The sequence below is a fragment of the Mandrillus leucophaeus genome, unplaced genomic scaffold (assembly GCF_000951045.1).
Source record: "Mandrillus leucophaeus isolate KB7577 unplaced genomic scaffold, Mleu.le_1.0 Scaffold4, whole genome shotgun sequence".
NCBI classification, from domain to species: domain Eukaryota; kingdom Metazoa; phylum Chordata; class Mammalia; order Primates; family Cercopithecidae; genus Mandrillus; species Mandrillus leucophaeus.
Window position 1 is genome coordinate 3,949,559 of NW_012104253.1, and position 13,497 is coordinate 3,963,055.

The following is a 13,497-nucleotide window of genomic DNA, read 5'->3' on the forward strand; positions in this document are numbered from 1 at the left end:
GCTGGGCAAAGGACTCCTAACACAGCCATGCTGGGGCTACTCAACCCGACAGTGGGGAGGGAAGGTGTGGGTGCTCACAAAGCAGGCATCCATAGAAGCCCCTGCCCAGGTCGAAGTCAAAGAACTACACGTTCTCATCCGAGCCCTCGGCACTGAAGACCTCCACCATGGGCTGACCTCTCTCCTGACTGCCAGATACAGCAAAGCCTGGCTTCCCCAGAACACAGCTGGGGGCTTCTGCTTAGCTGAGTTCCAAACTACCCAAGGGCTAACAGATTCTGGATAATTTTTTAACGGGTCTCAAGTTAAATGTTTCATTCGTGATTCACAAAAGGCACTTCAAAATTCCAGAGCCACAGGGTCACTGTTATTGGGTCTCCAGCCCTCCTGTACGGGACCGATGGAGAAGCTCTAAGACATCGGGCTATGTGTTTCACCTGATGGGGTCCCTGGCCGTTTGTAAATAAATCTCGGATATTAGCTAGTTTGTCATTTATCTTGCAGTCAAGCACACACAAAACAGAAAGACACAGTATGTTTGCACTTTGAATAAATGAGATTTTGCTGTATCATGGCAGTTCATAAAATATTCTCAAGTCTGTTATTTGACTGTAAGATCCAACATTGTAACTGTACATTTAAGAGGTTACAATGTGAGAGGTACTCATTGAGCACAATTTTTCTAATAATCTAATCACCTTGTTGATTTGCACCCAGTGTCCATTTAGAAACATGAAATTACGCTACTGGTACTCAATTGCCACATTGCTAGTATTTAATAAGGACTCCACTAGATGGAGGAACAAGGGCTCTCAAACCAAATAACCAGTGACCACAAGCATTTCCTGTCAGACAAGCCAAGGCCCTGCTGGAGCTGCCTCTGAAGGCAGCAGGGTGGACAGGCCTGGTCTTCCCTCTGTGTGCCCCACTGCCAGGTGGCACCTTACCTTGCGCAGGCGCTCAGGCTGCACAGTGGTAGATGCTTCACTCACACTTGCCGGGGGCTAAAATCACAGCCTATGACCAACCTGGCCTGGGGTGTTCTGAGGTAGTTCCTGAACTCGGGATGCCTGTTACCTACTCTCCTTCGGATGTCAGGACATGTAGGAAGTATTAAAATATCCATGCATCGCTTTCATCAATAATCACTGTAATTGAGTGCAAAATAAAGGAAACTTGAGTTGCTTTATTTAGCTTCCAATTTCTGGGAGGCTCAAGAATTATAAGTATTCTGGACAACAAAAGAAAATAAGACTGTGCTTACAGATCTTGTTCTGCCATATTCTTGCTTTAGGATTGCTATTTTATTGTTGCCCTTTCTGTTACATGGGATGTACACATCAGGTGTTAAAAGGTACAATACATTCTACAACTGAGCACCACTTTCTGTAACTGAACAGGCAAAGAAATTACACTGAACATCAGCATCTGGCAGTATTTTTTGGAAAAAAAAAGTGACTAAAATGGGTTTAAATTGATTAACACTATTAAATCACATCTAATATTTGATACTACATGATTCAATACAGCTATACGATACAATTATACAAAATGTGTTAACATCAAAGAATACAACCAAAATTAAGATAGCAAACAAAACCTATATAACTTTTTTTTTTTTTTACAGGAAAATACTTTTGAAGTATGCATGTAACTGCCCATTCTTTTAAAGAAAATCTACTGCAAGCAAAGTTATCAACCTCCAGAAAAATCACACATAGCATTACTAAGCATATCCCCAAAAAAGTGTACAATATGCACACTTGGAAAATACAAAATTAAAAAAATTGTAAGCAACAGGTGAGCTTCATATTTATAAGAATGTGAAAAGAAGTCCCATTTTTAGCACTGTTGTATAAAGAATTGTCTTTTGATGCGAAGTTCATGAATTGTCCTCCTGTTGGGACCACACTTTACAAAAACACTGTGTTTTTGAAACGAGATTACAGAGCAAGATAGAGCATCTTAGCAATGTCATCTTAGTAAAGTTTTTTTTTTTTTTAATTTTTACTACTTTATCAAAACATGTCCCTTAGGTGTGTAGGATTCATTTTTAAAATTCTTCCTAGAAATAATATACAAAGGAGAGGCATATTTATTCCCAATCACACTTCTGGAAGATGCTTCCCGTGGTCGAGAAGGGTCTTCTCTCTTCTTTTCACTGGTTGTTTTTGGCCTTAGCATGTGTTAAGATGTGAGATTTCAGGTTAGTTGACTGAGCAAACTTCTTATTACAACCATCGAAGGGGCACACATAGGGCCTGTCTCCGGTATGGATTCGCACATGTGTGCGCAAATTGAAGTCCAGTGAAAAGCGTTTCCCACAGCCTTCGAACGTGCACTGTCGAGGAAAGACCAGAGATCAACCCACTCAGCAACTCTGACCAGACCCTGGGAGTCAGTAGCTCACTGCTTTGCTAGAGAACAGCCTATGTATTTTACCAAACACTTTTCATTCCTGCCCGGGGTGAACTTTGTAGATATATTCTAGAATCAGCAGGCAGGTTGGACAACCCCGAAAACCCAAGGATAGCCCTCATGAACTGTTTAAAACACTTGGCAAAATGGCAAGTCTTCCTAAATGCAGGCTAGAGTGCTAGTGCTGCTGTAAACACTTGCAACAGTAAAATACAAATGATTAAGGGTTCTGGTGTCAGTTGTCAAAAAAGAACCGTGTTAGATTTACTAACTGCACTGCTAGTTCTTTCACTTATTTATGGGCTAAAAACAAGACAAAATATTACCTATACTTACACTCATACAACAAAATTTTAGAAACTTTATCAATTAGTAATTATACTATTAACTACCAAAAATAAATTACTTCAATCCTGTAATGAATGAAGTAGAAATTGAGTCTTAGGTATGGTCCTGATCAATCCTGTTCTCCTCCTGCCATAAAGTGTACTCCATCAACACCAATACATTCCGTACCCAGCACCACAGAGGTTATAGACAAGGAAGTCCAGATCCCCGGCAACCCTTCCAAGAGACTCCCCAGGAGTTTTGTTTCTCACTAAGGAGTAATAAGACCCCGAGTCTCTGGGCTGGCACCTCCTGCCTCATCACCACACCACCCTACACTTGCAGTGTTCAGACAGGCAAGGCAGTGTGGGGAAGAGAGGGAACTGGCTCTACCTGAAAGGGCTTCTCTCCAGTATGAACCAGTTGGTGTCGTTTTAGTTTTGAACTCTCAACAAAAGCTTTGCCACACTCTGCACAGACGTGGACTCTGGGACCGTGGGTGTGCAGATGTTTTCTCATGGCCGAGTTATCCCTGAACATCTTTGTGCAGCCCTTAAAACAGAGAAAGCAGCTTAGAGGTTCACATTGCAAACTGTTAGAAAGGATTCAACCATTTAACAGCCTTTACTGACATACTAAAACAAAACCACCTCCCCAACCTCCCATTTTAATTTTACTTAGTATTACGGTAGAACATTAATATCATTTAAGACAAAAAACAGACAGCTGAAAAAGTCATCATTTAATGCAAACCCTAGTTTTACAGATGAGGAAACTGAGGCTTAGAGATGTCTTTAAGTAGACTTGCCCAAGGTCACACTACTAGTAGTAGCCAAACTGGGAATAGAACCCAACACCCTGGCTTCCAGCTATACCACAGCCGCCTCACCCGACTATGTCCCCCAAAATGAAGTAACAAAAGCACTGCTAAGCAAATGGAGTTAAAATGACGGTAGTCCACCACTACCTTTGGTGGCCCCATAGTCTGTGCTGCAACAATGGACTGTCATTCTCCATCGCCTACTGTTCCCTCTTCTCTCTTTGCCTCTTTCCCCTTCTTGACAGAGAAAGAAGCAAGAGGGTCTCCAAGGAATGGCAACTACAGAAGAAATTTATTTTGTGAGACACTAGGAAAAGGAAGAAGCAGGCAAACTGATACCAGTGCAAGGCGGGAAAGGCAGATGGATGTGTGGCGCTCGAGAAGCATGTCCTTAACAATTTCTTCTGCAGTTGTTGCCCAGTAATGGAGTGAATGGGGAAATGGTAAGACAGCATGACAGAAGGACAGCACAAGTCACTAGACAGCTCACAGGCAGAAGGGAGAGGGAAGCCACAGTTTTTCTGCCTTGACCCTTAGAGGTTGAATTTCCATTTAGAAAATGGAAATTTAAAAAATTTAACTGGTACACAATGTATACATGCATTGAAACATCACATGGTACCCCATAAATATGTACAAGTATTGTGTCCATTATAAAGAAAACTTTAAGAAGTATACAGAGAAGCTAAAGGGATGGCAGGCACTTCTGGCCTAACTGTTTTCAAATGCTTGTTATTTTGGCCCTGATGGAGATGGGTTTACGTTGCAAATCGCCACATGAAGAACACTGACAAACAACAGGAGGGACTTGCTGGTCACAGTCATTACAGGGATGAGACCGTGAGACTAATGTAGGCTGCTCCAATTGTTCATTTTTACATTCTTTATTCCACTCAATCTCTCCTACTTTGTTCTCTGTACCTATGTGATACTTGATTTTTCTGTTAGTCTTATATCCAATTAAGTTTGAAAACAGCTCCCAACAAATACCTCAAAAGTACTTTTCAGGTTATCCTTTTATTTTAAAGACTAACTACATTTGAAAACAATTAAGTGCCTCTCTAGTAACACAAAATTATTATTAAGTCTTTATTTGGCTTAATTTAGCAACATCCAAAATAATTTCCAAATTTCAGTTACAAGCCTACATTCCCATAAAGGTCAATGGGTGAGACACAACCCAGGATCTTAAGACTGGCTTGTTAATATAATCCAAAAAGAAATGAAACGCTAACAGTAGAGTCAACACAGTAATCAAGCATCAGCTCCCTGCAGTCATCCCATTTAACAGTATTTAAATTTAAGTGGCCTTTACTAAATAACAAAACTTCATCTCTTGGATTTAGAAACCAAAGATTCTAATTCCTTGCTTCATTTAAATTACCAAAAGCAGAAACAAAAGTGCAAATTTCTTATAAACTCTCTAAAACTTCATCAACAGTTTAATGAACACTCTCCCCCTAGCATTACTTACTTTATGAGGGCAAGCTATTGTTCTTGGAGCATCATCTTCTTTAATTTTTCTTGGCTTCATTCTTATCAAAAGAAAAAGAGAGACAGACAGATTTGTAGAAGTGGGTAGACTCAACTGGCATAAATCATATAGTCCCTAAAATGCTTTCCTTATAGGCACCCAAACTAAAATGATACACTTCCATGAAGGAGAAAGAATGAGACAACTCGCATTCACTAAGTACCAAAGACTGTGAAGCACTCTTCCCATCTTACAGATAAGGATGCTGAGGCTCAGAAACATCGAGTTGCTGCCTACATTCTCATAGCTAATAAGCTGGTGTAGCTTAGAATGGCACTATGATCTGTGTGATTCACATACCTGTTCTTAACTCCAAACACTTTTAAAAAACACAAAAAATCAACTCAGACAATCACAGACGAATCTCCTCATGAGAGGCAAGGGAAGATACCCAAAAGCAGCTGCTGCAATGATGAAGTGCCTTATGAAAAAGGAGCTGTAAACACAGGAGTGTCCTAAAATATCCATCTCTATACACAAAATGGGTCCAATTAGTACTGACACAAATGATCTTTAAAATGTATCATTTTAAAGGGTACAGAAGAGTCCTTTTAAATCAAGATTTATAGACATTAAATATCAAATATCTCTGGAAGGACACACAACCAACCATTAGCACCAGTTACTTTGGGGAAAGAGTTCCTAGGGCCTGGTGGACAGATGGGAACACCACATCCTCTCATACTGTTACCCTGCTTCTGGATGGGGGCTTGGAAGTTCTCATTTGTACCAAGTGTCCTCGTAATGTGGTAACCGTCTGGCAGAGCCCTATGTGAAATTACTATCCAGAGAGCCTCCTGGTTTGGTAACTTACCTACCTGCTTTTGCCACTGAATCAAGCTTTGGACTTTTGACAAAACTTTCTCTCCAAATACTCCCTATAGATCTGTTTGTGGTAGAGGGGTGAGAAATTAAGGGTTCCTAAAAAAACTGGAAAATAAACTTAAATCTCGGAAACAGATTTTCTTTTAGTCCCTAGTTTTACCCATCTCACACCCCTCCGTGATGGTTCATATTTAATGAGTACTAAATCAGCCGGTGTGGTGGCTCACGCCTATAATCCCAGCACTTTGGGAGGCCACAGTGGGAGAACTGCTTGAGTCCAGGAGTTCAAGACCAGCCTAGGAAACACAGTAAGACTCTCTCTACAAAAAATAAAAAAATTAAGCCTGGGCAACATGGACAAAACCCTGTCTCTATCAAAAACAAATGAACAAACAAACCAACAAAAAAACAAAGTCAGCCAGACAGAGTGATGTGTGTCGATAGTCCCAACCACTTGGGAGGCTAAAGGCAAGAAGATCTCTTGAGCCCAGAAGGTCACGGCTGCAGTAAGCCATGACTGTGCCATTGCATTCCTCTGTCTTGGATTTAAAATAGCCAAGTGTGGTGGCAGATGCCTATAATCCCAGCTACTCAGGAAGCTGAGGGAGGAGAACTGCTTAAGCCAGGGAGGCGGAGGTTGCAATGAGCCGAGATCGTGCCATTGCACTCCAGCCTAGGCGGCAAGAATGAAATGCTGTCTCAAAAAAAACAAAAACAAAAACAAAACCTATAAAAAACTAGCTGGGGGCCACTATTCTGAGTACAGTAACTCAGGAATGGAAAATCAAATGGGGTATGTTCTCACTTATAAGTGGGAGCTAAGCTATGAGGATACAAAGACATACAGAGTGATATAATGGACTTTGCGAACTGAGTGGGGAAAGAATGGTGTGGGATAAAAGACTACATACTGGATACAGTGTACACTGCTCTGGTGAGGGGTGCACTCAAATCTCAGAATTCACCAATATAGAATTCACCCATGTAACCAAAAACCACTTATACGCCAAAAGCTATTGACATTTTTTAAAAAGTCAAAGTTGGAAAAAAAAAAAAAAAAAAAGCCCACTTAAGTGAATCCTTAAAAGCAAGAGCTAATTTACTACCACTCCTTTGTTACCAAAAAAACACAAACTCCTTAAAAAAAAATTAATTCTGTGATCTTTTAAGTTTGTGAAGGCCCTAACAATGTCCTTCTTCACTTACAATCTGGGAAAAGGTTACCTGATCTGTAACCTGAACACATGAAATCATTGGTTAAACTTTCCATACCCTGGAGGAGTATGTGAGGAACAACAGATCTGGTAACTATCACTTATCTCCATGGAGTTGGTTCAAGACTGTACATATTTGCTATTTTAAATTCTACGAGAACATTTTCAATTCAGTGTCCTCCCCTATCCCAACCCTGTAGATATTTGTCCTTTCTTGTAAATGGATTATAGATTGAGCATCCTTGAACATCCAAAATCCAAAATCTGAAACTATCTGAGTGCTAACATGACATACTCATGTGATGGGGTCACAGTCAAAACTTTGTTTCATGTACAAAATTATTTAAAATATTGTATAACAGCCTGGGCAACAAAGCAACACCCTGTCTCTAAAAAAGTAAAATGTTAGCCAGACGTGGTGGCATATGCCTACAGTTCCAGCTACTTGGGAGGCTGAAGAGGTAGAATCCTTTCAGCCCAGGAATTTGAGGCTGCAATCCAACTTCGGTGACAGAACAAGACCCTGTTTCAAAAAAATAAAAGTATAGAATTGCCTTCAGGCTATGTGTATAAGGTGTAATGAAACATAAATTAAGTTCAAATTTCATGTTTAAACCTGAGTCCTAGCCCTAAGACAACTCATTATGCATATGCAAAACCCCAAAATCCAAAGTGTTACTGTTCCTAAGCATTTTGGATAAAGGATGCTCAACCTGTAACACCAGTGAGCAAGTATTTCATAAGTGCCTGTTGTAAACAGGACTCTGAACTAGCCTTTCTTATCTTAAATACAAATAAATCCTGGAGTTTTGGTCTGAGTTCACAAAATTAGGTAGGACAAAATTTGGTGCCACTGCGCCACCTTGAGGTTACATCAGTTTGGAAAACAACAGTGATTGATATGAAAGGTTTCTATTCCACTCAAATATTATTTTTTTATTACTGATTGATTGACTGAGACGGAGTCTCGCTCTGTCGCCCAGGCTGGAGTGCAATGGGGTGACCTCGGCTCACTGCAAGCTCTCCCTCCCGGGTTCACGTCATTCTCCTGCCTCAGCCTCCCAAGTAGCTGGGACAACAGGTGCCCGCCACCACGACTGGCGAATTTTTTGTATTTTTAGTAGAGACAAGGTTTTACCGTGTTAGCCAGGATGGTCTTGATCTCCTAACCTCGTGATCTGCCCGCCTTGGCCTCCCAAAGTGCTAGGATTACAGGCGTGAGCCACTGCCGCCCGGCCTTTTTTTTTTTAAAAGTTTCAATCTTCCCAATTAAGAGTATTTATTCTTTGAAAATTTTTGTTTTGTTTTTGTAGAGATCTGGTTTTGCTGTGTTGCCCAGGCTAGTCTCAAACTCCTGAGCTCAAGCAATCCACCCGCCTAGGACTCCATGGAAACATTCTGTGTTGACTGTGAAGATGGCTACATGACTGTGTTTGTCCAAATTCACAGAATAGTACATACATACCTAAAAGGGAATAGACTTTACCATATGCAAATTAAATCTTAGTAAATATGGCTTAGTAAGGGTCCTCTCCCATACATTTTCTTTTTCTTTTTTTTTGAGATGGAGTTTCACTCTTTCGCCCAGGCTGGAGTGAAGTGGTGTGATCTTGGCTCACTGCAACCTCTGCTTTCTAGGTTCAAGCGATTCTCCTGCCTCAGCTTCCCGAGTAGCTGGAATTACAGGCGTGTGCCACCATGCCTGGCCTTTTTTTTTTTTTTTTTTTTTTTTTTTTTAGTAGAGACGGGGTTTCACCATGTTGGCCAGGCTGGTCTGGAACTCGACCTCAGGTGATCCACCCACCTCGGCCTCCCAAAGTGCTAGGATTACAGGTGTGAGCCATGGCACCCGGTCCCCCATACATTTTCCTAGAGTTATTCTTAGTAACTTCATTTTTTAAAAGATATTTTATCATGGAAATTTTCAAATATGCCCCCAAAGTAAAGAGAAAGTCTCAGGTACCATTTACCCAACTCTTCGTTTGTTATTATAAGTGGTATTATTTTTTCTTAAAATGTCATTTTCAAAATGTGTGCTAGTATTTAGAAATATATTTAATTTTAGAATGAGAGTTTAAAATGCATTTGGACAAATACCCTTGGATTTAAGGAGTAAGTGGAAGGTTTAAATGCAGCTACCCTTAAGCTCCTTCGCAAATCATCCTCCTTCACACAGAGTGGCAAATGCAGCAGTATACGTTGGTACTTTTTACATTTTATTTGAATGCCAACAATGAAAAAGGTCATTTTCCAAAAATACACTTAGGTTAAAACAGTGTTTCATTTTACAAGTAAAGAGTAAAAATCATATACTACCACTGAGAACACCTTCTCACCCTCCTCAACTATTCAGAAGTAACTAAGATTTAAGTCTTCCATTCACCAGCTGAGCACTCTTGAACCCAGAGAGTCCTTTTGAACCCGGAGACAATGATGACAACAGCATAGACATTATGAATGAGGCAGTATGGGATGTGTGACTTGGAGCTGACTTCTACTAGCTTCATGACCTTGAGCAAACTGTAACTTCTCAGCCTCGGTTTCTTATTCTGTAAAAAGGTATAATGCTACCTACTTAAGAGATGTATGTTAAGCACTTGGGAAATGATAGCTCTTGTTACCATTGGCTATGTGTTAAATGGGTCTAGCTAAAAATGAGTTCATTCTTAACCACCCTTTGATAAAGGACTGAGAAACTGGAGAAAGCATGGCACTAGGAGGAACACACCCCTCAATGCAGTACCTGTTACATGGAGGAGTCAGGCACCCAACGACTCAAGTTTCCTGTCAAATAAAGAGAGAGAATACACTCCTAATGACATGATTGCCCGATGTATAATAGCTCATTCTGGCATATGTGGGAAGAACGTTGTAAAGACTGGACTTCAGAACCCAAACTTCTGGCACAGTATCAGCAGAGCACTGTGTAAACCGAAGTTCTAACCAACAGATCTGCAAATATCCCAGAAAGGGAGATGAAACATTTTTGGAGCAGTGACTCTTTAATGCAAATAAGCCTCTTCCATACAAAACAAGGTTAGCTGACTTCCAGACCAGAACCATCCTCTCTGATGTGTGCTGTTGGTACAGAAGTTTCTGTGTAATACGGCTGCCATTTGCAAGCATGATTCACCTCCCTTCTTTGTGAAAAGGTAATATTGCCTTAGATAAAGTTTGTTCAATGAATTATCTCTTAAATATTAATATTCATGTGATGATACTGAAGAGTTTTGAGGTATTTTCATTTCCATTATCACATTTCATCTATACGTTAATACTGTGAAAGTCTCAGGGTAAGCAGTGAACGACAACAAAAAAACCCAGTTTGGGACTGGCCTAACCATTCTATTTTAATCTTTCTACACCAAAGGTTTTCAGAGGTCTAACTTTATTTAGTGAAATACATACAAAGGTGGTCACTTTACAGGAAACAGAACTCACTGGACCCCACTCACTGACCACCTTTCGAAATATTTACCGAACAGACATTTCGGGAAAAAAAGTCATCCACAGCCTGTCCACCTTCCCAATGTCAGATTTTCCAATTAAAGTCATTACTGCTTATATTTTGCCCACGTGCATATGTAACTGATTTACTAGGCAGTCTAGGTTGAGTGTGGCATGAGCCTGAAATACTCTTTGGACAGTTTCAAGTCCAGTCCAGCACCCCATCACCCCAGTGCACAGAGGAGACAGAAAAGCAGCTTACATTCTACCTTAAGCCAACAGCTGCGGCTCTAATGCCACTTTGTGAGTGCAGGAGGTGAAGACTGGAGGCCACCAGGACAAGTTCTATGGGTCGTAATTAGCGAAGATGTGGTCTGGTCCCCAAGAGGTTAAAACTCTTGGTGCCTCTGTATCTTCTGCTTTCAGAGTCCCCAGCATCAATTCCTGAGCCTCCAGAAAATCCCACTCAACTGTTACACACATCCTCAAAATGTGAAGATCTAACAAAAGAGGGCACCTAGGTGCAAACAGTTCTCACCAACACGACTGTGCAAATACAGAGATTTGTTTAGGTGAACATAAGCTTCAAGAGCTACTATGTAGAGGCCGGGTGCAGTGGCTCATGCCTGTAATCCCAGCACTTTGGGAGGCCAAGGTGGGTGAATCACGAGGTCAAGAGATCGAGATCATCCTGGCCAACATGGTGAAACCCTGTCTCTACTAAAAATACAAAAATTAGTCGGGCGTGGTGGCGTGCGCCTGTTAGTCCCAGCTATTTGGGAGGCTGAGGCAGGAGAATAGTTTGAATCCAGGAGGTAGAGAGGTTGCAGTGAGCCGATATTGTACCACTTGCACTCCAGCCTGGCGACAGAGCAAGACTCCATTTCAAAAAAAAAAGAGCTACTATGTAGAATATGGATGAGAGGGAGCCCAACCCTTGACCCACCTCACAGGGCCCAAACTCTGTAACTTTACTTTTTACACTGTCAAGACGAGCAAGATTTCATTCTCTTCTATACAAAAATGAAATCTTTTAACAGGTTAATAAAAGAAATGCTATTTACATTCATATTGTGATTATGCAAATATTAAAACAGTGTGCTAGGATCACACTTAATGCTCTACAACATAGGAGCTGCAAGGAGAGCATCTTCCCAGAGTCAGGTCAAAGGAGCTCTCTCTTTCAATACTGCCAAAATTAGGCCCTATTTTTTAGGCTATGGCTTTCTTTGCCCTACCCCTTCACCCCTTTTCATGGAGTTTCCAATTGCCTTTTCTTTTTCAGAAGACCCTTTTCCATACCACCAAGCTTCTTACTCACTCTACCCACTACTGAATGAAACTGACTTTTCCTTAAGAAATTCTTACAGCCAGCCAACTTTCTATTCTAAATGGAATACATTTTCTAGCCTGCTGCACAGCTGTCCTCTTGGTTGTTTTGCACTAGGAAATCTTCCTTCTGATGTTCATCCTCATTTCGCTATATTGTATCTTCAACTTACCTCCTCAGAAAGGGTACACGCAACATAAATCCTTGGGTCTCTAAAATTGTCATCTCTTGTTCTTGTATCTGACTTGATAGCTTTGCTAGATCAAGAACTCTATGATGTTTACAGTAATTTTTCCTCTCAAAGCATTGTTTTATTGCCTCTAATTATCCTCTGCTACTGAAGAAAAGTCTCATTCAGGTCTATTATTCTTTCCAGTCGATGGCCTATCTCACTGAAACTTTTAGGTTCTTCAGTGTTGGTGTTTTGGATGGCTAGCTGGTACCCGGGTGCCAGTCTCTGTGGGTGGTCCCCTTCTTAAGGAGTCGGTCTAAGGTAGCCCTGTTACCTTCCCCACAGTAACATGTGTCCCTGGATTTTCTGTTCAGAAGACTGGAGACAAACTTTTAGATCAGCTGCTCCAACGCTCCAAGGAGGGTAAGCAATGCCAAGGGTCACCAACACCTAACAGCTTTACTGCTCACCACACATAGACTCCTCTCTTCAAAACCTTTCCCTCAGCCTCTGCCCTCCACTGCAGCTCCTTCACAATGTATAACCGAAAGGTTTTATTCCCCTCTCTAGTACCTCCTGAGTCTCCTTCTACTTGTCTGAATGATGCTTTTACTCTGCCACTGGGCTCTCTTACCCTCTGACATGGTTTCACTGTGTCCTCACCCAAATCTCAACTTGAATTCTATCTCCCAGGATTCCCACATGTTGTAGGTGGGACCCGGGGCGAGGTAACTGAATCATGGGGACCAGTCTTTCCCATGCTATTCTCATGATAGTTAAGTCTCACAAGATGAGATGGGTTTATCAGGGGTTTCCACTTTTGCTTCTTCCTCATTTTTCTCTTGCCACCACCATGTAAGAAATGCCTTTCGCCTCCTGCCAAGATTCTGAGGCCTCCCCAGCCATGTGGACAGAGGAGAATCACAATTGTAATTTAAAGCTTCAAAAGGCCAGGTGTGGTGGCTCACACCTATAATCCCAGCCCTTTGGGAAGCCGAGGCAGATGGATCACGAGGTTAGGAGTTCAAGACCAGCCTGGCCAAGATGGCGAAACCTCATCTCTACTAAAAATACAAAAATTAGCCAGGTGTGGTGGCGGCGCCTGTAATCCTAGCTACTTTGGAGGCTGAGGCATGAGATCACTTCAACCTGGGTGGCAGAGGTTGCAGTGAGCCGAGATCATACCACTGGCACTCCAGCCTGGGTGACAAGAGTGAGACTCCATCTCAAAAAAAAAAGCTTCAGTGTTCTCGTTTGGGGCTCAGAGTAGTCAGTATTTGGTTTGAGATGCTGTTAATAATAAAACATCCATGTTGGACTTGAGGTGGTTTTCAGGAAGTAAGCTGGGGCTAGAGTCATCTAATGAGCAGTGGCTAAAAGCACAAAAATGTTAAGCATGCTCTTACTCCT

General features: G+C 41.4%; 1 protein-coding gene across 1 annotated transcript in view; it reads right to left on the reverse strand.

The window, feature by feature from the left end:
• Positions 1–559: 559 nt before the first annotated feature.
• Positions 560–13,497, reverse strand: part of YY1 (YY1 transcription factor) — a gene marked incomplete at its 5' end in the record, with an annotated part of 15,397 nt that continues 2,459 nt past the window's right edge. Inside the window, 3 exons of the mRNA XM_011991644.1 lie at positions 560–2,341; positions 3,139–3,297; positions 5,040–5,100. Of these exons, the coding sequence (XP_011847034.1) occupies positions 2,159–2,341; positions 3,139–3,297; positions 5,040–5,100 (403 nt within the window). The remainder of the gene's footprint in view (positions 2,342–3,138; positions 3,298–5,039; positions 5,101–13,497) is intronic.